Consider the following 26365-nt stretch of genomic DNA (forward strand, 5'->3'; position numbering starts at 1 on the left):
CACGTGGAAGGTTCTAGGCGGGCGTTTCGTCCCCAGCATAATGGCAGAGCCAACAGGGGCTGAGGGAGAGACGTCCTCCGGAGAGGAAATCTTCAAAATGCCCATGGCCTGCACTAACAGGTTGGGCAAATCCTCTGAGCTAAAGAGCCGCGCTGCAGAGGGGTCATCCGCTCCATCCGAGCGGGGATCCGTCTCCTCCAAGGAATCCGCAAAGGACCATTGGGAGAACTCAGATACGCTGCCCTCATCTACATCGGAGGAGACAAAGTCCTCCAAGGCCTGGGAATCAACCCGAGGGCGTTTACCTCCGGGGGCCTCAACCTCTTTACCAGACGAGGGAGCAGGGGCAGCGTTGTGCGTAAGGAAGGCCTGATGCAGCAGCAAAATAAACTCGGGGGAGAAACCCCCCAGACTGTGCACTTCCGCAGCCTGGGCTACAGCCCTAGACGCACCCTCAACCGGCGCTCGCAATAGCGGGGGAGAGACATGCTGCGCATCCAAGATGGCGTCCGGCGCGACACTCCGCGAAGGAGCCACGCGGGAAGAACGGCGCTTAACTTTAGTCGCCTTTGTGCCGTCGCCCAAATTAAGGGCGTTCATGGCATTAATGTCTCCTACCTCAAGGGCGGCCCAAGAAGAAGCCGTCCGAGCCGCGTGGCCGGTCAAGATGGCGGAGGCGAGCAGCGGGGGATGGGCGTTTATGGCGGGAAAAACCGCCACACCGGAGGAAGGACCGGGACACTCATCGGTCACGAAACTGTCACCCAACAAGGGCGAATCAGACTTTAAGACCCCCGCATCCCCTCTAGAAGCGCCCAAGCGATCCGGGGAGCGACTCTTTGCGCCCTCGCCCTCCGACGCCATATGCCACGTGGAGATCAATCGGGGAATCCCCTGCCCGCTATAAAAAGGTAAAAATTACCTGCTTTCCGCTCCGAGCTGTAACGACCTGGTGTCCCAGTGAGTAGCTGCAATAAACGTCGAAATAAACGCCTTTAAGGACGTTCAAATTTTTTTTTTTTTTTTTACGGAGCCAGCGGGAGGGGGGAGAAAAGGAGGGACCTGGCGCCACCAGGTTTGCACTTGCTCAAGAAGAGCCCTCAACCCAAGGCACTCAACAAAACCTAAAAATTAGGCTTGGAGGCCTAGCCAGAGCTGCTGCTGTGTGTGACCACCACCTGCTGAGATAGAGAACATACTAAGGAGGAGTTTCCGGCAGCACATGACCACATATAGGGAGGCAAAAGTTTGCTCTCTATCTCCACCTGCTGGTAGATGGACACAACCCACCAGTCTATGGATTGATCAGTATGATGATATGGAATTTATTTTTATATGCTCATAGATTCTCTTAAGGACCATCATGGACCAATCAAAGGTCTTATATTGGCCACAAGCCACTAATCATCACATGTTTTTCTTTATACATGCCATAATGTTCAACCTTATAAATGAACTAACGATCATAAAACACCAGTTAGCTTTTGTGGTCTTGGGACTATAAGACCTAAAGTCGGTCTGTGATAGTCCTTGAGAGAATCTATGAGCACATAATTTTTTTTCACTCAATAGCACAGAGTGAATCAGAATGCAATTATTACTAAAACAGAAATATATGGGATTTAAACTGTATGAGGGATGGATGAGAGGCAGGGCAATGGCTTGTTAGGCTAAGGAGAGAAAGAGGCAAAGGGCTGTGAAGAGGGTGAAGATACAAAGGAAGAGGGGACAAGTCTTTGAAGGAGGTGAGAAAAGGTGGAAATAGAGAAGAGACTATATAAGGGAGTAAGACATGAGTGAAGGGGAAGAAATGGGGGCAATTTCTCCAAGTGGGTTAGTTTTGCATATACCATGACAAGGATGAACCTCACTCCTAAGCCAGGGTTGGTGGAGTATGATCTCAACCTCTCAAATTTACTGCTGCCACAGCACTCGCATTTTGCCAATAGGGGTGTGAGAGGGATGAGGGGCGGAGGTATTTGAGGCTGGCTGGGGATGAGTACAAAGAATAGAAATGGGGAACTAGAAGGTGCCTAAACAGCAGGAATGAAACATGGGGGAAATAGGAAGACTAGAGAACGCAAATGAAGCAAACATGGGGGGGGGGGGGGGGGGAGAGAGAGGAATAAGATCTAGCTAAAAGATAAAAAGGCAGAGAAGAGAAATGGGCGGGGGGGGGGGGGGGGGGGGGGGGCTGTAACCAAAGGATCAGTGTCAGAGAGATGAAGGGATGAAAATACAGAAATGAGATCCAAGAAAAGGACTTCAGTAACTCATCTTGTTTTTGCTTTACACCAACCCAACTGAAAAAATTAAAATGATTAGACAAAGGTTCAAAATATTTGTTTTCAATTTTTAGAGAATGAAAATGTTAACTTTGAAAGTGTGCATTACTTATATTTTTGCAGCTCATTCCTCCAAATTGACTGCAAGGCAGGGGGCGGGGCAGAAAGCACAAAAAAAAAAGTTTGCTCAGGGTGCCACAGCCTCTTAGGTCGGCCATGTTTAGGGTATTGGGGTCATGCATTTGCCTCTCTGTGGTACAATGGGTTTACATATTATGTTCAGGTAAATTCTCTGTCCCTAGTGGCCTCACAACCTAAGGCAGGGTGTTAGTTATTTTATGGTGTTAGATGCATGAGAGGAAAGGTGGTGGTGGTGGGGGGTATCATTCCTTAAATTTTGGCTTTTGTTTTCATAGAGTGGAGGAGTGGCCTAGTGGTTAGGGTGGTGGACTTTGGTCCTGGGGAACTGGGTTCAATCCCCACTGCAGGCACAGGCAGCTCCTTGTGACTCTGGGCAAGTCACTTAACCCTCCATTGCCCCATGTAAGCCGCATTGAGCCTGCCATGAGTGGGAAAGCGCAGGGTACAAATGTAACAAAAATAAAATAGATACTATTAGAGATTCTACATGGAATGTTGCTATTCCACTAGCAACATTCCATGTAGAAGGCTGCGCAGGCTTCTGCTTCTGTGAGTCTGACGTCCTGCACGTGATCTGCAAGGGCCGACTTGTACATGGAATGTTGCTAGTGGAATAGCAACATTCCATGTAGAATCTCAAATAATAGCAACAGTGGAGGAGTGGCCTGGTGGTTAGGGTGGTGGACTCTGGTCCTGAGGAACTGAGTTCAATTCCCACTTCAGGCACAGGCAGCTCCTTGTGACTCTGGGCAAGTCACTTAACCCTCCATTGCCCCATGTAAGCCACATTGAGCCTGCCATGAGTGGGAAAGCACAGGGTACAAATGTAATAAAAATAATAGTGTAATTTGCTCAGATGTCTGCATGATGGGCAGTAGGTCATAGTTAATAAGGAAAGGACCCATGTTTTCTGGAAAGCTCAAGTACAACAGCACCTGCTACCAGTGCCGTAGAAGATACTAAACCCTGCAGTGATTTCCCATTTACTCCAGGAGCAATGCTGCCACAGGAACCCCTTACAGCACTTTCCCGGCTTTACCGCCTTTTTGAAGGTATTCACTCAAGGCAGTGTACAGCAAGAATAATTCAAACATAAGCAAGACAATTACTATTAACATCCAAAGAACAGTCTATCTTTAAATAAAAATAATCTAATATAATAAAACGCACCCTCAACGTTCTGAGGACAACGTTCTGAAGCCATCTGACGTCACTCCCAGGCTGAAGGGTTCGTGGATTCGTGGTGTGAAGCCTTCAAGCCAGCCAGCCGTCTCTGCCCCGCCCTCGCCTCAAACCAAACAAATCCGGAAGCGAAGCGTCAGGAAAGGAGGTGGCGCGCCCGACGTCTAGCCTTCCCTTCGCTGTGTTCCGCCGCGGAACACAGCGAAGGGAAAGCTAGACGTCGGGAGCGCCGCCTCCTTCCCTGACGCTTCGCTGCACGAACCGCCACGGGGGTAAAGTTAAAAATAAGAACAAAAAAAAAAAAAGGGATGCATGGATGTGAAGGGGGGGGGGCATGGATGTGAAGGGGGGGGGCATGGATGCGAAGGGGGGGGAGAAGAGGGCGGGCCAGGCTGGGACATGGGAGAGAGAGGAGCATGGATGCGAGGGGGGGTCATGGAAGGGAGAGAGGGGACTTGCTGGAAAAGGCTGAATGGAGGCGGCAGGGACAGAGGAGCATGGATGGGCATGGATTGGGAGGGCAGGGCTCAGGGAGAGAGGGGAATTACTGGAAATGGATGAATGGAGGGGGCAGGGGACAGAGGAGCATGGATGGGCATGGATTGGGAGGGCAGGACTCAGGGAGAGAGGGAAATTGCTGGATAGGGATGAATAGAGGGGACAGATGGGCATGGATGGATATGGATTGCAGGGCAGGCCTCAGGGAGAGAGGGCAATTGCTGGATAGGGAAAAATGGAGGGGCCAGGTGACAGATGAGCATGGATGGGCATGGATTGGAAGGGCAGGACTCAGGGAGAGGGGAATTGCTGGATAGGGATGAATGGAGGGGACAGATGGGCATGGATGGATATGGATTGCAGGGCAGGCCTCAGGCAGAGAGGGGAAATGCTGGATAGGGATGAATGGAGGGGGCAGGTGACAGAGAAACATGGATGGCCATGGATTGTGAAGGCAGGGCTCAGGGAGAGAGGGGAATTGCTGGAAAAGGATGAATGGAGGGGGCAGGGGACAGATGGCCATGGATTGGGAGGGCACGGCTCACACTCTCTCTCTCATATACAATGTCTTTCTGACTCTCACTCTCACACACTCTGTCTCACACTGTATCACATTCACTCTCTATGTGCCACACAGTCACTCACACACTCGCTTGGTCTCATACACTCACTCTCACAGAGAATCTGTGTCTCACACACACTGTCTCTCGCCCACACACACACACTCTCTCTCTCTCACACTGTGTCTCACATACACACTTGCACACACTCTCATTCTCACACACACACTCTCTCACAAACACACTCACACCCAGACTCACTCTCTCTCTCACACACTCACACTTTCACTCTGACTCTCAAACAGTCACTCTCACATACACTCTCCCAAACATACACACTCCGAGGAAAACCTTGCTAGCGCCCGTTTCATTTGTGTCAGAAACGGGCCTTTTTTACTAGTTAACTATAAGTTGTATAATTAAAAATGGGAAAATAAGAGCAATGGATCTCAACCCAGTCCCTGAGACACACCCAGCCAGTCAGGTTTTCAGGATCCCCACAATGAATGTACATGAGATACATTTGCATACAATGGAGGCAGTGCGTGCAAATTTCTCTCATGCATATTCATTATGGATATCTGAACTTGACTGGCTGGATATATCGTGGACTGATACAGGAGGATAAAAACAAGGAGAGCTGTCAATAAGCCAGATAAGAGAAACTCAGACATGGTCATATATTAAGAAACATAAGCGACAGTAGCAAGATAAGGGGGAACTGGCTATTTTCTATGGGTACTGAAAAAAAATGTAAAAACAAAAAAAAACTGGAAGCACTGTTTTCCCTAAGACAATTAAACAACATTTAGTATTATATCTATGAATGTTATTGGTGGCCATACAACACTTTTCTTTGTTTCAGCTATTTCCTTTCAAGGGCATTTATAAAGCCCAAGTCTACTTCTGAGATAGAAGATAGATTTCATCAGCCAAAGAGGACTTTTTACAATTTTATGTATACAATTAGCATAATATGAAAATCTTGAGAAAAGATTGAAAATAACAAAGCATCTTTGGCACAGTATGGCAGGTGCATGCATGCAGCCTAAAGAGTGGAGATAACAACTGCAACCTGACTTTTGAATTAGCATCAGGGCCAAGCCAAAGGGCCTCATCTTCTCAGAAGAGGTTACTACACTACCTTCACACAGATGTAGAATAAGAACTGGGAAGGTTTAATTTTTTTTTTTTTTTTTTAAGGGGGAGGAAGGTTGGCGTTTCTGCTTCTGAGGTTAAAAAAAAAAAAGGTTTCTTGTGCTGAAATTGGCTCTTTGTATGCTGTTAAATGTACACACCTAGGATTGTTTTAATAAAGACTTCCTTTAAATTAAAAAAAAGGGGGATAAAGGCTACTTCCAGTGTAATCACAAAGCACCAGCTGCAGGTAGGCATATCAAAGGCTGCTGATTTTAACTTGTCAGCTATGAATAATACCCTCAAAGCAAGTGAGATTAAAGCAGACTGGGCCCTGAATGCACACATTAAAAAAAGAGAAGGCTGTGGAAAGTTCTAGACTAACTGCCTCAGAATACTTCTGGTAAAAACTTTAGGCCTTCATGCTCTCTACTTATTTGCCCTCTCTCAAATGACTACTTTTTCCTATGGGGACCCATGTTTATATACAGGTTTCAATGGGGAGGGGGGAGGGAGGTCTCCTGGGATGGAGATTTGTCTTCTCTTCAGGACTCATCCAAGTAAATAGGCTGATACCGCCAACTGCTTATAGATTTGAAATACAAGGCCAACCTGTGGGGATTTATCATCATCGTGTCATGAAGGGTTGTAACAAGCTACCATTTACAAAAAAAAAAAAAAAGGTTCTGAAGACAGTAAATACAAAAATAAACTGCCAGGTCAAGGCACAATCAGTAGACTACAGCACTGTTCAAAATAAAATGAGAACCAACCTGGGAGCTTGCAGTTATAATAAACTATATTTGACAGTTCACAGGATTTAAAAATAAAATTTTCCAGTGACAACTTAAAATCTGAACATTTTTTATGCATGGTAGAAAGTATCAATCATCCAAACCTGGCAGTTTCGAGCATTTTACACAGTGTCACACTTCTTAGTCCCCTGCACTATTAAGTGTCATAGTAGTATATGCTTATTTGTGCCTCGTTTTCAGCACACACACTCCATGACAGAGAAAAAAAACACTGCTTATTCCACTAGAGATTAATAGGGAAACACCTAACCAAGTCATAATATTGCTACAAGACATGGAAGATTGGATTCCAACAGAGACTTGATTTATCAGCTTGAGTGGAGCAGAGCAAACATTAACCTGGTAATGGCAGCACACACATTTCAACAGGTGTTTTGCTTTCATGGTAGTTCAATTAACAAAAGTTAAAAATGCATTCCTGGTATTTACAGTAAATATAATCACAAAACAAAGTTTGGTAAAAGCAAGTAAAAATAGCTCTATAAGATATTTTGTGTTGATTTGTAAAACTAGAACACTCAGAAAAATCTCAAGTCACCCATACTTTTCACCCACGTAATTTATTTCATTAATGAGCTAAAGCATCCTGGGGATACTGCATCTCACACTCACTAACTGGTACATACAGAAGCCAACTTGTCATTCTTCTAAAACTCAAGTGAGTGTGATACCAAACAAAATACATAGTTGTGATCAGTCTGAGTCCAGGAAGGCCTTTGATTTGCATCTGTGCAAGCTCCAGAGTCTGAACACCAATCCCCGAGAATTGTAGCAAAAGGTCCATAAGCATTTCTACATTTATTTTTATATAAAAAAAAAGTTATGTGCAACAAATAAACATTCTTACATATTTACAATTTGTGTCTCTCTTCTAAATCTTTCAAGTTTATAATACCTTTGCATGTTAGGGAACGGAAACATTTGCTCAACCATTTACTTCAGAGATGAAAGCAGCAGTAATAAACATTTCTCGATGGAACATATTATACAATTCAACAGACACTTAATATCTAGGCCATGCTTAATAGAGTTTCACAGTAACAGAACACATTACCTCCTCTGGACTAGATCTGTCTATTACATGTTGAAACTATATTGGCTGAGTTGAGTCAAGTTTTATTGGATAATTTAAGAATCACATTTAGCTTATACACAAATATAAACCACAAGTGCTGCCTGAAACTATAAAGTTTTGGGGGAATCAAATTGCCAATGTTACATTAAATGCAGTGTCAGTGTCATAATGGATCTTGATAATGCACATCAGGCCAAACAGGTCAAGAATATCACCAAAATGTGGGCACTAACGGTAGGGACTCGGCCACCAGTACATACAAAGGGGCCATGCAATAGATAATTTGAAGTCATAACAATAGGAAACGCAAATGAAGACGGTATGAACTTGATCCTGTTTCGTTTGTTATTAAAAAAAAAATAAAAACCCTGAATACTGTACCCAACCTTTGAATGGGTATAGACAAAATTCAATGATTCCCTTGGAAACAAACATAAAACTTGCACGTGTCCTGGTTCTGAATTAACTCCAGTAACACTTTAGGGAGAAACTATAAATGAGTTGGTAAGTAATTTTAACCTTAATTCCTGTCAATTCTGTGGGGGCATGTCTTGAGGAGGGCAACCAAAATTAGCCACTTGGTTTGGACAGGCTGCATTTTCAATCACATAAGGCATCAGGGGGGCCCTTTTACTAAGGTGTACTAAGCCTGATGTGGGCCTACCACACGGTAAAAGGGCTGTACTGCGGACGTGCTGAGGCATCCCACACTAGTTTGGGCAGCAGCGTGTGCTACTCCCAGGAGAAAAAAAAATATTTTGAATTTTTTGCCGTAGGAAGTGTGTCTGGAGGCGGAGAGTAGGGGTGCCTGTGCTAATCAGATAGCGTGGACAGATTACCGTATGCTACCCAATTAGCACCAGAGTCCTTACTGCCTCCTAAAAGCCAACCACCACACCCATTTTTCAGCTGCAATAGAAAGCGTCTGGATAGTGCGGCAAGTCCATGCTCTAACTGCAATGCCGGCCACTTTCTAGAGCAGCATGATAAGAGGACCTCCATATGTGGTAAAAAGTTTAGTTTCAAATCAGATCCCACTCCAAAGGCATTTCCAGCTTTTCTCCGTTACGAACATAGTTTATTCATAGATTTTTTTTTTTAATACATGGGTCTCCTGTTTTCTTTCTGTGTAACACTTTTGGTCTAAAGATCTCCTTAGATATTGATCTAACTCATAGCAAACTGTCAGTCCTAATTAGAGATTTGGTACATAGAAATCACCACTACCCCTCAAACACACAAAAAAAGTAATTCTGCAATGTTATTCTTTATTTCCATGTGTAAGGATGCTCTAGTAATCTTAAAGGTTCCTGAAATGCTTTTAAAAGAGCTACCAAACATCTAGCCAAAAGACTACATAAGACAATTATAGAGCACTAAATATGAACATGAAATACTTCTGAAATAAAACAAAACAACACCTTTGGTTGCTTAAATGTATGAAATTTTTTTTGCTAAAGTTACTATTAATGTGCAAAGTCTCAAGGTACTCATACAAGCGAGACAGGTGTAATGAGACATCTATATGGAGAAAGCATTAGCTCCGACATTTCTCCCATTTCTTTGTAAGGAATAGACACACTACTAAGAGTTCTTAAAACAAATCTGAGCTTTCTAATCCTGCTTCTCCGAAACAAAGTAGCAGATGTTAAAATCCATTTGAAGGGTTTAATGAATAAGCACGTTATGTCACATCTGGCTTCCCACTTGCCTTATTGTATATATTCTGTTTAGAGCATCTATTGACTTTAAAAAAAAACATGTACCAGCAACATTAAAAAAAAAAAAAAAAAGAGGTACAGTAATAGTTCTTCAGGGGGCAGAAGAGAATTCTCCCCACTGTGAATGAATAGCTGCAGTATCATCCCAGTATTTCACAAGGAGTTCCTTTCCCTAATAGACAAGTACATAGCAGCCCAGAGAAGAGAGCAGAATCTCTAATGCAACAGTTAATAAAGTGTCTGAATGATTTATCATAAAATTAAACAGCTGCACACCAAAATGAAGATGTCCATTTAGAACGCTGTAAAACAGCACTTGCAAACTGAATGATAAAAATAATCACAACTGCAGTAAAATTCAACCTACTCCCTTTTTGCCCAAATTGGCTGTTTCATAAGCACAAATACCACAGATTATGCCTCACACCCAATCATGGCTTCCACCATTTTCACAGCAAATACAATTAAATAGTTTTGTTTCCAATGCACAGTCATCATACACACACCTGTGGCCAATGCCCATGTAATGGGTGGCTTTTACAATCTGACTGTAGTTTTATATCCATTTATATTGAGCTGCAATGCAATAACCTGATTTACTAAATTGTATTAAAAAAAACACCCACACCCACATCAGGTACTAGGAACCCAATAAAAGCCTGCCTTGCCTCTAACCCCCCCGCTCCCAAGACTGGTTGGCATTTTTTTTTGGGGGGGGGGGGGGAGATAGTGAGAAATGCATTCCTACTGCCCAACAATTAATGCTTTTGTTTTGCACTGTACTCACCAAGATTTGGGAGGTTTAAAAATACATTTAACATAAGAGCACTATGCAAAGTTAGTCTACACACATCCGGACTCCATGTTTCTTTGAAAACTAGGATGAGAAGCACCAAAACAGGAGGAGCCTCTACGACGAATCCACACAGCACAAAAGGAGTAAAGGCTGACCACAGACGAAACCAACTCGGGAGATGGTGGTGTTGAGAAAACGCTTTATTGGTCAATCAAGGGACTCGACACGGTCCGTGTTTCGACGCACTAAGGCGTCTGCCTCAGAGGTCACAATTGAAATTCCCAGAGTACACACACTAAATAGACTTGCTAGCAAAAGTGCACTCTGTACAATTCAAATCAAGTTTTCTCCGTATACAGACACAAAGGAGAGATCAAAGAGCATATCGGCAAGGAAATGCACTGTTGAGAAAAAAATGATGTATTTCCTTGCAGGTAGGCTGTTTGATTGTTCTCTCATTTGTTGTCTATATATGGAGAAAACTTGATTTAAATTGTACAGAGTGCACTTTTGCTAGCAAGTCTATTGAGTGTGTGTACTCTGGGAATTTCAATTGTGACCTCTAAGGCAGATGCCTTAGTGTGTCGAAACACGGACCGTGTCGGATCCCTTGATTGACCAATAAAGCATTTTCTCAACACCACCATCTCCCGAGTTGGTTGCGTCTGTGGTCAGCCTTTACTCCTTTTGTGCTCTTTGGAAACTACAGCATACGCTGATGCTTATATAGACACTAAGGATCAAATTCAGTAAATGATGCTTAAATTTAGGCGCTGGATAAATCCACACTAAGTGTTATTCTATAAAAGGTGCAGTGCACTTTACTGAATAGTGCTTAGGTGCGAATTCCTGCACCCAACTTGGGCACAAGAACTTACGCCTGCTGCAACTGGTGTAAATCCAGTCATTCAAGTTAGGTGCATAAACCCAGTATTTTATAACACTGCCTAAATTTGGGGAATGCCCCCGACCCTCCCATGGTTGTAAGATGAAAAAGCATGCAGTGTTACAGAACAGCATCCAGACAGATGTGTGCTCAAATTCAGATCAGTGCCAATTAATGTCACTGATTGGCAAATTAATGAGCTAATGAAATATCCAACATCTGCCCTGCACACTCAACTGAGCGAAATATATAGAATCCGGGGGTGTTTACACATCTACTCAGCTAAAAAATATATTAACTCCTCGGTAATTATAAATCTCAGGCAGCACGTGTGTTCATCTCTCTCTGCTACAACACAAGGAATGCGTAGCAAAACCAAGTCCCCTGAATAGTCTTATTAAAGTTAGTGGTGTTTCCCCCAAAAATTCCAGGCAAGAGAGGTACCTGGAGGGATCCAACTGAAAGACAGAACAGTGGTTTCTCACATTCAAATTTCAAGACATTTACTTCAGACCTACACATATCAAGACAAGCTTTAACTGTACTCTGTTTTTTGATCAATGGGGCGAAATGCCGGATAAAAAAAGTGGTTTGTGGACCAAAAATGAACTTGCAGGTTACCTACAGGATAACCAAAAATACTGACATGAATCACTTTAAACATTTACATTAGATTTCAAATTTATTGAACAACAATTTGCCTTTTATTCACATATACATTAAGTCTCACTTACATTCTCAACATTTTGTAGTGCAGAAATCCACTATTTACAAAATCAGAACACACACATGTAGGTTAATAAAAAGCAGTTTTTCCCAACCAACTGTATGTAAATAGTTTCACCATTGTTAGTCAAAAATAAAACTTTTAAATTTAACAAATAAATCTGGGAGAGGGAGTTTATACAAAATATCCTAGTCTTCATAACACAGATTTAACTCTGAAATTTACTTACAGAGCTGAATTTGTTGCTGACTCAACACATGCAGACAAGGACAATGCATTCAAGCATCACTTATGCAGTTGCAAAACAATTGCTAAACATGGTATTTCAGCTGAAATAGATTATAATACTGTGCCTGGTATAATGCTATTTGCTTTGTTACAACACAATCTTGTGATGCCTTGGAGGGGACATCAGCAAGTGCCAAGAGGTAAACACTAGGCCGTGACATATCACTGCACCCAATAACTCGTTTGATTGACAGCGTCATAATGGAATGTACAACGAAAAAATCAGGTTTCCATATATCCGAGGGAAAAACAAATCTGACAATTCCAACTTAAGGTACTGGAGACTCTCAAAAGCTCTGTTCTCTGGAATTACTACAGTGTCACCATAACACAACCCTTATACAACATGGATTGTTTAGTATTGTGTGCTTAGAAGATTGTTACCCCTCCCCCCCCCCCCCAACTTTTTTGGACGCAATCCAGTCCAATTATTTTTTTTCTCCCAAGTAAAAAAAAGACCCCTGCCATCATAAGACCACACAATGGGGCATTCTAATTCCTTAAAGCAGCTCACTAGCAATGTTGCACATAACCACGTAAAGGAATTGGGTTTGATTCTCTGGTCACATCTTCTATTCCTCAAGCTGGCTGGAGCTGGGGATGGCACATACATGAGTAGTGTTCATAGGCCCTGGCAGGAGGGAATCCCAGTGATTAACACCCAGTGACCAGATTTTAGAGCACTTGATTGTAGTATTTCAGCAAAGCCCTTGTGCATTACCCCTGATCAGAGTGTCACCACAATGGTTAAGTTAGGCTGGGGTGGCAGAAGAGAGTATAAAATAACCCAGTTAACCGCAAGTGAAGGCTCAGGGCATGGCTCCGATTGAGCTAAACGCCCAAAGGAGGAAGAGCAGATTAACAGTTCAAAAGAATCCCCAGGCAATATATTTAAATTACTTCACCAGAGTATTTCAGAGTTTAAGGGGGAAACAAAGCAAACTCTAAAGACAAAAGATGTACATCTACACACAGGTTTAACAAAGCGGTAACAGAGATCATGGAGAGAGTAAAGTGAAGATCTGGTGCAGAGCACATAAAATCCTATGTCATCTGTTTAAAAAAAAAAGAAAAAAAAGCTGAGTATATTGTGAGCCCCTTCCAGCAGCAAAATGTAAACAGAGCAGCTGACATGGAATATTAAGGCTTCTGTTACCCAGCAGTGTCAGTCCTTCCAGGTTTAATGATTAAACTAGCCATATCTGAAAAGATATGTAGCCCTTAGCTGTATCTATGGTGGAGGAAGAAACTTGTGTGCTTAAGTTCTCACTAAAAGCAGAGGTGGCATTTTTAAAACACACCTTATTGTTGGGTCAGTGCAAACTTCAGTGTCTTGTAAAAACTTTTTAATATCTCACCACTTTCAAAAAAGTAAAATAAAAAATGAAGCCAAGCTAAACAAGGAGCAATTTAGAGGAAATAACTTTAATCTTCATTGTCTCCCCCTTTCTCCACACACATCTCTGGCCTGGCTGCAGTGTTTTGTTTTTAGCTATGCGACACTGCAGCCTTACTAACCCTTCTGGTTCTTTACAGAATGGATATCCCAGAATTTTGCTTCTCTCTCAAACAGGGTCAGTCTAGAGTTCTTCAAATTAGTAGTCTTGCACATTAGTCCTCAACAGTTACAAACCGGTTCAGTTTTCAAGATGTTGCAATGACTGTTCATGAGATTTATTTGCATACAGAAATTCTAATTCATGGATTAGAGTTTCATATCTATTATCGAACTGGCTAAAAGCAAGCGAACTATTCTGGTCCAGAAAACAATTTTTGTAGAATAGAGGTCTGCGTGTGCAAAATGTTATAGTGGAATATCTGCAGTGCCTGTCAATATATTGGTACTTACAACGTAAAACAGCAGCAGGCAGAATTATCACTGTTAGACTATATCTAAGGACATTTTGTTGAATCACAGCCAGAATAAACCAGGCACCCCCACCAACAACTTTCTTCAAAGCTGCACTTTGCTTTCTTGAAATCATAGCTGGGAAACTATTATTCTCTTATTAATGCCAACACAACCCTCCCTTCTTGCCTAAGAAAATAAACATTGAAAGAACGCAAAGTTGCACAGGAAAAAAAAATTGGTGTTACGTTGTCAATCAAAGAGAACTCAAAATGCCAGTCCAGATCCTTTCACAGAACCACCACCACATCTGCAAAACACAAAACTGGGACACATTCTGCCCTGCAAGGTTCCAAATAATTGGTTCACTAAAAAAAAAAAAAAAAAGGTGGGAGACAGAAGGCACTTACAATATATTCTGACTAGGGATTCTGAACTGCGGAACTGGCCAATTAAGCCCTGCTTTTAAGGACTACACTTTAAGCCCTCTCCCCAAACGTAATCCCTCATTCTGCAATGAAATTGCTCTTGTAGGAAAAGAAGTGTGTTGCTGTGTTTTGTCTTTAGGAACAACATTTTTTTAAATTTACATACAGTGCACATCTGCGACCAAGCACACAAGACCCTTTTCATAGAGACATACATTTTTGTTAAAGTCAGACACATTGTACAATATAGGAAACGCTTGACACCAGATCCATTAAATCTAGGACACCAGGAGGTATTTAAGTATCTGCTGTTCTATTCTGCAGCATTCAAAATGATTGCAGCTCACTTTAAGAAGTAATACTTTTTGACTGCTAAAGCCAATTTCAAATGTTAACAACCCAAATTCATCCCAGCAGCAGCCTCCTTTTCTCTTTGTGTTAATGCCCCAAAGATCTTTCACTGAATCACAATAATTTTCTTCCTACTTTGATGACTGTTTCAGCGTTCAGCATCCCAGCAAGTTAATACAGTTCCAATAAGCGATGAGTTCTTGTTCCTTAAAGTCAGGGCAGGTCTCCAAATCTGATCTCTGAGGGCCATAAAACCAAACAGTTTATCAGGATGTTCCCAGTGAAAATGTATGAGATCTATTTGCAAACAATGGAGGCCATGCATGCAAACAGAAGTGATGCATACTCACTGGGGACATCCTGAAAACCAGGCTGCTTTGAGGCCCTTGATGTCTGAATCTGGGGATCTTTGCTTTAGACTGTATCCACTCGGAACTCCTGAAGCTGGCCACACCGTGTTGTCAGCACTAGATATGTTACTGCCTAGTTAATGTTCAAAACTGGTATTTCAAATGAAAACATTTGCCACACTGAAATACTTTAGAAGTACTAATAAGTAAATAGTAAACATTACCACCAGTCCTTCAAAGTTTATTTTCGCTTTCTGGTTGTTCACATCCATTTACTAGCAACCCTGCACTTGCAGGATGCGGCCATATTAACAAGATCACGTGTGTTAGAATCAATTTCCCTGCATTGACGTGAAAGACACATGTTTTACAGATTGATCAGATAATATTATTCAGTTATGTATGTCATCTGTCAAATGTGGCTGCATCCTGACAATATGAATTATATTGAAATACTCATCATGGGTATTTAGATCTAAAATACAATGGTTACATGTCCTCTACAAGAGAACATAATTTACAAATTTTATTTTTAATGGAATGTTGAATGTTCCCCTCCAGGTAAAATTCAGCCATCTAGTTCTCTAAGCAATGGCTAGAAATTACTGTGAGAGAACAGGACCACTTAATGAGCTATGTAAGAAAGCTTGAGAACTTCCCATTGGACTGAGTAAAGCCCCTTACAAAGGGTGCAATAACATTATTTTAAAACATCTCTTGAGGACGTGCAGTGTTGTATTTTAACATTACACTACCAACAAGCAACATTCTCACTTCATCACCAGTTCCTACATGTTACTTCTGCAAGACAGTCTCCAGTATTAACCTTTTTCATTTAAATTATTTTACGGGTGGGGGGGGGGGGGGGGAGGGAATTCTCTGTTAAATCCATGTTATTTTTTTCTTTGTTACTTATCTGCTAAAATTATTCAACACATACCGGAAACATGGCAATGTTCAATTTATCAACTAGTCTAAAATTATTGAAATCATGATCACATTTCTCTCCCTGTGTCCAACATGCCCAAATCTGAAACCTTTAAAACAAGCCACTGCCCCTAGAATGACTGCCCACTTCAGAAATTATGAACAGAACATCAGAGACTGGAAATCATGTTTCTAGGAAACATTTTGAACAGTAAAGTTAAAGCTTGTCATTGATCGGCTAGCAGAGTTTTCCTTGCTTGGATGCAGTATTGAAACCAAAGGGCAACAGGACATACAAAGGGAACTTTTCAGTGGAAAGCAATTAAACCAAAACTTACTGATTCATCAGTTTAAGATTGTTCTTTATATTAGAAATCTCCCCCCAAACAATAGAAATTTACTGTGAAATAAACTCAAATGGGAGCAGGGTCTTTAGGCTGGGAGTCAAGTTCAAAAGGTGATTTATTCCTGCTTGGGCCGAAGCTGCTGTTTCCACGCCTCGTTCAAGTAAACTAATCGCTTGTAGTTGATGATAAAGAGAATGAAGTTCAGCAAATAGGTGGCAACACAAATAATACAAAAGTTCTTCACCACAAAGTAGAGGATATAGGTCAGGTACAAGGACCCGATTACAGACAGTATAGATGACGTCATGAGCACCAATGCTGCCACAGCACTAACTGTCATACCTGCAACAGATGAAAGGACAGTTACAACCATGTAAAATTCTGCAGTTCATGCAAAGAGATAGTACCACTGATTCAGCAAGTGTGATAAGACAGTAGGTCTTGCCACCTTTCATGTGTGCGCATTTGTCAGCCTCTACTTTTGCTGTTTTGCTTCACCTTTCATGTGTGCCAGTTCTCTATGCTTCCTCTGATTCATCCAGTCTAGTGCTTAGTTTATGAGTGAATCTCATTTGTTATTTGCTTTTCATTATGGATCCTATTTGCTGAATTATGGACATACTGGTTAACATAACTTATGACATGATCTTTGATGTCTTGGACCTGATTGGGATTACTGTGTATTAGAGATACTTTTTGTCTTGGGAGAATCAGAGCCAACTGGGTTTTCAAGTACTGTTCTACTACTAATTTCTATAGCGCTACTAGATGATTGCAACGCTTGTACACATTATATGCAGATACTTTCTCTTTCTCTGTCCGTAGAGGGCTTACAATCTAACATGTGCTCCATTAGATAGGGGGTGATTACACAGTTCTGTGGGGCAAAAAGAAAGGACTTGCCTTGCAGTGATGTGGACAGCGTGCAGACAATGCTCTGCCTCTGTAGAACATGTCTCCTGCATTCTGCTGATGCAGAATGTGTCTCCCATGTTCCATTCTGGGACTGTGCAGAAGACAGACATGGATGGTTGCGAGAAGAGGCAGCACCAGGTGTGTGTTTGTATCGGGGACTGTCAGGACCCATGGGACAATTCAAGCAGGTGGTGGGAAAAGTGCTGGTAGTCAGTGTCATCTGTAACACCAACAAAAATCTCTGGAACAACAAAGGTACTTACCTGTAGCAGATGTTCTCCGAGGACAGCAGGCTTTATATTCTCACAAGTGGGTGACACCGACCCATGTTGCCCGGTCCGGGACTTATAATAAGTATAAGTAGAACTTTGTGGAGTATGAGACACACTCCACTGCTCATGCGTGTCTTCCCACCCACCTCAGTTTAATACTACAGCAAAAATAAATAAATAAATAAAGGAGACAACTCCAAGGAAAAGTGGGAGGGACTGAGAGAATATAAAGCCTACTGTCCTCGGAGAACACCTGCTACAGGTAATTACCTTCACTTTCTCCGAGGATAAGCAGGCTTATTCTCACAAGTGGTGAATCCCTAGCATCCAGGCTCACCAAGAAAACAACAAACAGACAATTGGGCCTCGCAACGGCGAGGACATAACACAAATTAACTTGAAACTATATACAATCTGAATGAGAGTGCAGCCTGGAACAGAATAAAACAGGCCGGGGGGGGGGGGGGGGGGGGAGTTGGATTCTAGACCCCAAACAGATTCTGCGACACTGTTTACCCGAACAGACTGTCGCATCGGGCATCCTGCTTAAGGCAATAGTGTGATGTGAATGTGTGGACTGAAGACCATGTTGCAGCCTTGCAAATTTCTTCAATGGAGGCTGACCTCAAGTGTTTTCTTCTGCACAAGGAAGTACCTGGAATAGAATCCCCCCTTCCAACCCTGGTGGAACAGGCTCGACCGCATGGGCTGAGAATTCCTATGCAAGTACCTGCCTGTGCTGACAGCTGAACGAATGAGTACATATCTGAGATGGACTAATGAAGAACCCACCAGGCCACCTTTCATGGAAATGCTTCAGCCTCCCCCTGACCAGCAAGTCGTCCGGGACTGTGGCTATGCTCTGCTGAAGCCAGTCAAAAGCTTGTCCCTTGTTTTGACTGGGGAGCAGCAGGGGCCTTAGGTGCATGCTGTTGACATGAACAAAATGGCTGGGGCTGAACCTGAACAGGCTGGTGAGCTGAGCGGTTGTATCTACGCCTCTGATAGTAATAGACACTCTTCCTTGGTTTGCAAAAAGTCCTCCTAGCTGAGGAGGTAGATGCAGAAGGCACCTGGTGGGAAAGAGAAGAGATGGTATCAGTATGTTTTTTGATTTGTTCAGCGACCTCAACCTTCTCTCCAAAGAGGTTAACCCCCCCACCCCCCGACATGGTGCCAACCTCTGCTGAACAGAATGTTCTAGGTCAGAAACACGCAGCCATGAGAGTCTGCGCATTGCTATATTCTGAGCAGAGATCCTGGATACCACATCAAAAGTGTCTTAAGTGCCCCTGGCCAAGAACTTTCGACACGCCTTCTGCTGCTTGACCAACTGGCGAAGTGACACAGCCTGCTCCGGAGGGAGTGTCTCAGCCAGGTCTGACAACTTGCACACTGAGTTTCGCAAGTGTATGCTTGTGAAGAGCTGGTATGATTGTATCTGAGAGATGAGCACTGAAACCTGGTACATCTTCCTCCCAAAGGAATCTAGGGTTCTAGCTTTTCTACCTGGGAGCGGCCGAGGCATAGCCCCTAGAATGCCTGACTCTTGAGAGGGGATTCCACCATCATGGAATTCTGAGGCAAGTAAGGCTTATCAAAACCAAGTGCGCTGTGGATCCGATACTGGGTATCAATCTTCTTGGGCATGACTGGGACTGACAGAGGGGACTCCTAGTTCCTGATGAGAACTTCCTGGAGTATCTCGTGGAGAGGGACAGTCACAGCCTCCCTAGGAGGAGATGTGTAGTCTAGGACCTCAAGTATCTTGGCCCTGGGCTCGTCCTCCACTTCTAAAGGAAAGGGAATAGCATCAGCCATTTCCTTAACAAAAGAAGGGAAAGACAGGTTCTCTGGAGAAGACTTTCTCCTTTCAGGTGGAGGGAAGGGTTCAGAGGAAAATCCAAAGGACTCATCCGAGGAAAAGTACTTTGGATCCTCCTTTGAATCCTATGAGCGCTCCTCTTCGGTGTCAGACAATACCTACTGATGGGAGTCAAACCTGCCTCGACGTGGAGGAACCATGTCCTCGAGAGCGGTGTTGAGAAGTCGGTTCCTGTCTTGACTCCAGCGAAGCTTCCTCCGACGTTGAGGGAGTGCCAGCTCAGGTGGCAGTTGACACCGGAGCCACATGTGGCATTGGTGCCTGAGGCCGCACCGGTAAGCAGGGTAGGCACAAGCACCCCCAATGCCGATACACACCCTTGCATTAATCCACCCAGCAGCTCAGGGAGCAAGGCCTGGATGCGCTCATCGAGGGCTGACAACAGGAAAAGCTGGGGCGCAGGTTGCAGAGCTGCTGGGGTCGATGTGGGAGCTGGATCTTGGCTGTCGGGAGGCCGGCGCATCAGCACCTCCTGTATGGAGGGGGAGAGGTCCTCCCGGCGTTGACGCATCTCAGGTACTGAATCCTCAGGCACCAATCGTCGAAAGCGACTGATAACGATGCTTCTTGGCCTTCGCCTGAAGCGTGTTACCGAGGCTCTTCAGTGCCAATGAGGATGACGTCAAATCCACACGTTGCCTCGGGGTTGGGTGTGATGATGGATGGTCCCAGGGACCCTGCACAGCAGGAGGCGTCCAGGCAGGTGGAGACCCACTTGATGCTTCACTGCTACCACTGTATAAAGGTCTAGCAGCAGCCATGCTTACCGATGCTCCCGGTGCAACATTTGATGTTGAGGCCAAGGAACCGGACTTGGCTCCAAAAATCTTCTCTCGTTAAGCCTCTCTGGAAATCTTGGACTTCTTCATTCGAAGACAGAGAACACAGTTAGTGGGACTATGGTTGGGCCCAAGACACTGAAGACACCAAGAATGGGTGTCCTTCCCAGAGATTGTCTGATTGCACAGGATACAGCACTTAAAGCCAGTGGGAACTTTCGCGGACATGGAAGGAAAAATTTCCCCAGCTAAATTAAATGAAGCAATGGTGCCTGAAAAAGGGGCAAGGCACAGCAAAAAACAAAGGGAAAATTCCCGGCCGAAGTCAAGGCCTAAAAGCAGCTGAATGACAATGACAAAGAAAGGAAACAAACCAGGCAAAATAAACTAAAAATATACGGGAAAGATGAAAAAAGGGGGTTCCACAACTGGGAACACAGTTTTAGAAGGAAAATAAAACACTGAAAGGCACAAAAAAAAAAACTCTTTAGGACCGAGCATTGCGAGGAGTCAGGAAAAAAAAAAGCCCTCTCCACCATGGTAGAAAAAGAACTGAGAACATGTTCTCGCAGCGGGCGGAAAGGCACTTGCACATCCACGGTGGAGCATGTCTCGCGCTTCACAAAGCTCTACTTATAAGTCCCAGACCAGGAGATGCGGGTCGGCGTCACCCACTTGTGAGAATAAATAAGCCTGCTTGTCCCCAGAGAACAGTACTTACAAACTATCCTGAAAACCCAGCTGATTGTGCTGCCCCCAAGACAGTTGTTGGAATCCCTATTTTATGGGATTTAGCAATCACATGTTTAATAAAGAGATTAAACTACTAGCGCTGAATGGTTGTCCTCAATTGACAGTGAAGATTCTGTGTCACAAGTCTGTGGTATGAGAAGAAACTTGGAGAACAGACTGTAAAGGGAAGTCATGGAGAGAAAAGGACTGATGCTAGCCCTGAGAAGAGAGGATATTTACCTTTCCTGCTTGGATGGGTGGATGAGACAGAGGATGATGCTGTTGCTTGGGTAGGAATGTGGGAAACAATCAAGGACGATGCTGGACAGTGGACAAAGAAGGGGGATCAGCAGGAATATTGGTGCTGATCAGAGGGTGGGAGGCGATATGGCGGCTCACTAACCTGTTCATGCGGGTGTGTGGGGAGGGCGGTGCGGTGGAGGTGTGGAGGGGGAGGTCTTATGTTGAGGCTGCTAAGCCCTCTTTATCCCCAAGTGTACATCAGGAAACACTAGGTACAAAAGATAGAAAAATAAACATGTTATTTCTCCTGTGTTGCACTGCATGCAGAGTCTGGTTTCTTGGGGTTTCCAATTTTTGCCTGCATAATTCTATTTCTAACATGTATTCTGTATTTGGTGTGTGTAATCCATGTTCTGCCTGCAAGATGAGGCAAAGTATTCTGCTAGTGTGTAGTTTCTGTGTAAGGATTTGTAGCATTCTGACATGTTCTATGGACAGTTGCCAGGGTGTGGTGTGGGGTCCTGAGCACTACCATTCCTCCTGTCCTACCTGTAAATACACACACCTTTGAAAGAATTTTTAAAAATGCACACACTAGGCCTATTCATTGTGGATATCCTGAAGATTCAACTGGCTGTGGAGCCAGCAGGATAACTTTGGGAAGCCTTAACTTACTGTTACTTCCATTCTGGCTTCACTGAAGACAAGCCAGCCTTAGGAAACACTGAGTATATGCTCTGGCATTCGGTGCCACACCTCACTCAAAATGCATTTTGAAAAGGCGGCTTTATATTCAGAAGGTGTGGACATTTTTATGTTATCTTTCCTGTTTCTGGTTTCCATGTGCTATTCTAATGCTTGCTCGGCACTCTCAGTGCCATGAAAGGTTGGAAGAACCTAGAAGTGGGAAGTTAAAACAATGAGAGAGTTTTATGTAGTTCATGAAGAAAACCGCATGGAAGGGAAGGCTGGGGAATAGAAATATACTTCTTTATGTCACAAATCTAATTAACAGTCCTAAACAAAAGTAAGTTTTCTTCTGAGCCCTTAACATACAATCCACATGTTTGAGAGAGAGAGCGCGAGAGAGAGAGAGAAGGGGGAGGGGTTGGCAATATTTTCTTTATTAAAGATCCAACAATGCTTGAATACAGCACAAAGTGTCAATGCAATACAAGAAACAGATGCAGCAATATCATAAAGGATAACACTGTGCCTTCAAACATTATCTCAAAACTCCCCTAATCCGCCAAATATCCATCCCAGTCCTAATCTTCCCCTCCTCCAGCAGCTCAAGGCACCCAATGGTATTGGGGTGCAGTAGCAGAAAATAAACACTGCTCAAGTCCTACCTTAAAGTCTCCCTATCTAATAAAGCAAAAATTAGGTACCAGCATGTCCTGCTGTATTTCTCCAGCATTCATAAAGTTCCCATATCTTCTGAAAATCAGGCCAATGAGGTCTACGCAGCACCAAAGTTTAGACACAAGATAGATATACTCCATCTTTACAATAACTCTAGTGATTTGCTAAACCATGGTTTTCTTAAGCAGCACGATAACCCCTGGCTCTGACTGCGACAAATATTCATATGAATCCTATATGGTTTGTACTCTATATTTACATATTTGTGTTCTATGTTGTCTATATATTACTGTAAACCACAGAGAATATTGATATTTCATGGTATGATAAAAATAAATAAATATGCTAGGCTCTAGTGCCAGAGCAAACACAGGCTGGCGCTTTATCCAGCATAGCTCATTATCCTGATCGCTTATCAAATTTCACACTGCTGAGCCTGCAGGAAAAACCATGTGCCAACATCTTTTTAGCAATCTGTTTATAATGCAGAAGCAGGCAGCATGCGGGGTTAAAGTCTATCAATGGCTTAGGGGCAGATTTGTACATTTGTTACTTACACATCATCAGAATGTTGCAATAAGCATTAAGAAACCAAAAAAAAAAAAAAAAAAAATCCACGCTCTCCCTCCCATCATTTAAAAGTTTTACATACTTAGTGCAATCAAGTACATCAGTAGTTCCCAAACCTGGTCGTGGAGGCACCCCAGCCAGTCAGGTTTTCAGGATATCCACAATGAATATTCATGAGAGAGATTTGAATGCAGTGGAAGCAGTGCATGCAAATCTTTCTCATGAATATTCACTGTGGATACCCTGAAAACCTGACTGGCTGGGGTGCCTCCAGGACCAGGTTTGGGAACCACTGAATTACACTGTCTTCTTTATTTTTCTTTTGTCATCTTGATAGTACTTTTGCTTTTTATCTTCAATTCAGTCAGAACCAGTGCTAGAATTCTAGTACCACGAGTTTTCATTCCCAACTACCCAGGGAATTTCTCATTTATTTCAATAGCACCTCCTACTGTTCCTGGTCTGGCCACTGAAGCAATTGTCCAGAGGCAGGAAGTTATGCACCAAAGCTCCTTTCATAACCCTATCATGGGCTCTAAATCCAGTTAGTAGGTATCCCTCCTCAGTGATGACCATAAACTTCTCCTCCACCCCCTCCCCAAGAAAACTGCCTCCACAGTATCCTCAAACCCAGTAAGCCTGCAGTGCACTCCCAAAGAGCCACCAGGCTAGCTCTACAATGTTATCTCTTGTTCATCAGAAAAAACAACCAAACCTTGTATTTAATCTTAAATTAGGATCCAATAGCAAGACTAAATACCTTTGAAGATGGTAAGATGCTCATAAAATGAAAGAACAGTGTAAATACAGCATTGTGCCAAAAATTTCTGGCCAAGAACCAACTGACCCAGAGTGACCATTCAATGACTGTAGTTCAGTCCAGTGGAAAAATACACAGTCCCCTGGAATGGAGGTTGCAGAAGGCTGAACTCTCCTGCTGGCATCAAACAATATAGCTATGTCCTCAATGTGTTTTCCAGACATTTAAGGCAGAGAGCAATGAGCCTGGGTCATATATACAAGACCAAGCTGACCTGCATATCTCTAACTATCTCCAGAAGCAGGACAGTAGCAAAGATATTCCCCACTACTCTTCAAACTAATACAGATTCTTTTTTTTCCAGGAGGGCCAGTTGTTTAGTCAGAAGCTTCTTTGAAGCAGCTGTTCTATTGTCACTGTAAGAAAGCTTCACTGGGTCAAAACATTAACAAGGCCAGGATGAACATGGGTTTCTCCTGTGCATAAAGTGTGCCCCATGACTTCCACACCAACTTACCCTCTTAACCAAAATGTGAAAACATGATGCACAGTTCCATTGCACAAAGTCAACTCCTTTCTGTTTTAGCCAAGAAAAAACAAAAGCTAAAGTCAGTAACATAGGCAGCCGAGACCTCTAGTGCCTGCCAAGGACTTCATGATGACAAATAAAAACAGGACTCAGGGTATTTTATGAATGTGGCAACAGCTTGGCTGCAGGTTATTTATTTACATACAACAAAAACTTGCACTGAGTATACCCAAGCCAACCAAAGCTTTCCAGCTTTAAAATGCCAGCACAGTCCGCCGCCATTAGCAAGACTGACACAAACAGTAACCAGAGCTCCCCGCCGCGCAGAAAGGGGGCTCAACCGTAAGCGCAGCTGTCCCAGCTGCCTAGCTTATCTCCATCAGGCTTGGGTACACCTACCCTAAACTGCAACATAATACCTGTGTGCTCTATCCAACAATTAGGGAGGGAGGAAGGGGTGCAGGCTTATGCTCAAATGCCATGCAAAGATGGCATTAGGACTCTTCCCAGGGATTATAACCCCCTGGCTTCACTCCTCTTCTCACAGTGGGGTGCCGATGCGCGGCGGGAAAATTTTCCTACCGCCCAGCACCCACCCCACTGCATCCCTTGCACAGGCTTGTCGGGGCACAGTGGTCCCGTGCACCTGAGGGGCACTATGCCTTGTTTCTTTCTAATTACAGGTTGCATAACCAATTTCCTTCCCGATTTTGTCATCTCACTTGTGTAATTCTTCCACATCGCAGAAAGTCATTTCTGTCACAATATAAGAATCACCAAAATCTATGACAATAACATTATTCCCCCAGCCCTACGTACGTGGTTCTTTTCCCTGGTTTTCTGTTTTGCTTTCTTCAGTGGCTGCTGTTGTAGTAGGGTACACTGCTGACAGATAGATGCTTTTCACTGGCGTTCTAACACTGCCGACAATGCTCTTACTGTTGCCCTAACATATCACAATTTACTGAATCACAAACCTGCTGTCTTTAAAGCCAAAAAAGGCTCAGATAGGTACATGCCTAATAACACAGAAATTCTTCATCGACATGGCACAAGGGCTAAGTTGTCTGCTCCTTTTAGCTATTCTGTATTTGAACATTAGAGTTTCTGGAATGTTGGTGAAGCTGTATGTGTTGATTCTCCCAAGTTGTCATTGATATGGCATGTGTATCTTGATTGGGGAAATGGATACTCTTTACTGTCCTACCAGAATTCTAGCTTACTTTGAGGCATATTTTCAAAGACTTACAAGGTTCCTTAGTGACCTATGGAACTTTGTTACCATAAATGCTTTGAAAACGAGTCCCATAGAGGCATATTTTCAAAGCACTTAGCCTTCCAAAGTTCCATAGAAACCTATGGAACTTTGGAAGGCTAAGTGCTTTGAAAATATGCCTCATTGTGAACTATAGGGATGAACATCCTAATGACCCAACTTAACTTTTTAAGTCCACCCACATGATTCCTGCCCCAACGATTATTATACCTTCGACCATGTCTCACAATCTCCTTATGCTCATTCCTCAATCTCTTCCTCTCCATCCTTCCTACTCCTTACCCCTCCCAATCTCTTCTCCTTTTACTCATCCTATCTTTGTGTACCTCTCCATGCTCAATTTACATATCCTCAAAACCCCACTACTACTATGTTTACCACAACTTGTAACATTCTCCTTCAAGACTTTGTAATTCTATTTACTATGTAAGCCGCATTGAACCTGCTAAGTGTGGGAAAGCGTGGGGTACAAATGTAATTAATAATAATAATTAATAACAGAGAGAAAATTTTCATATCAATTACTATTACATTCATTTTCAGATCCTGAAAATCTTCATTCATTTCCATTACTAGGGGAAGCAATTATATAGGCTCTTCTATCCATTTGTAATGAACCTTGCTTAAAACTTTCTGGCAGACATTTTGAATGCAGAACCAACCTGGGCAGGAGTGA

At 43.2% G+C, this 26365-nt stretch overlaps 1 protein-coding gene and 1 long non-coding RNA gene across 2 annotated transcripts in view; one reads left to right on the top strand and one right to left on the bottom strand.

Moving 5' to 3' along the window:
* Positions 1 to 5178: 5178 nt before the first annotated feature.
* LOC115456682 lies at positions 5179 to 9440 on the top strand. Its single transcript, XR_003939905.1, has 2 exons — positions 5179 to 9164; positions 9201 to 9440. It is a non-coding gene; the product is annotated as an uncharacterized LOC115456682 (long non-coding RNA).
* Positions 9441 to 13181: 3741 nt separating this feature from the next.
* The window catches only part of VKORC1L1 (vitamin K epoxide reductase complex subunit 1 like 1), a 119257-nt gene continuing 106073 nt past the window's right edge, over positions 13182 to 26365 (bottom strand). Inside the window, exon 3 of the mRNA XM_030185919.1 lies at positions 13182 to 16705. Coding sequence (XP_030041779.1) covers positions 16479 to 16705 — 227 coding nt within the window. The 3' untranslated portion in view covers positions 13182 to 16478. The remainder of the gene's footprint in view (positions 16706 to 26365) is intronic.

The sequence above is a fragment of the Microcaecilia unicolor genome, chromosome 13 (genome assembly GCF_901765095.1).
Source record: "Microcaecilia unicolor chromosome 13, aMicUni1.1, whole genome shotgun sequence".
Taxonomy (NCBI): domain Eukaryota; kingdom Metazoa; phylum Chordata; class Amphibia; order Gymnophiona; family Siphonopidae; genus Microcaecilia; species Microcaecilia unicolor.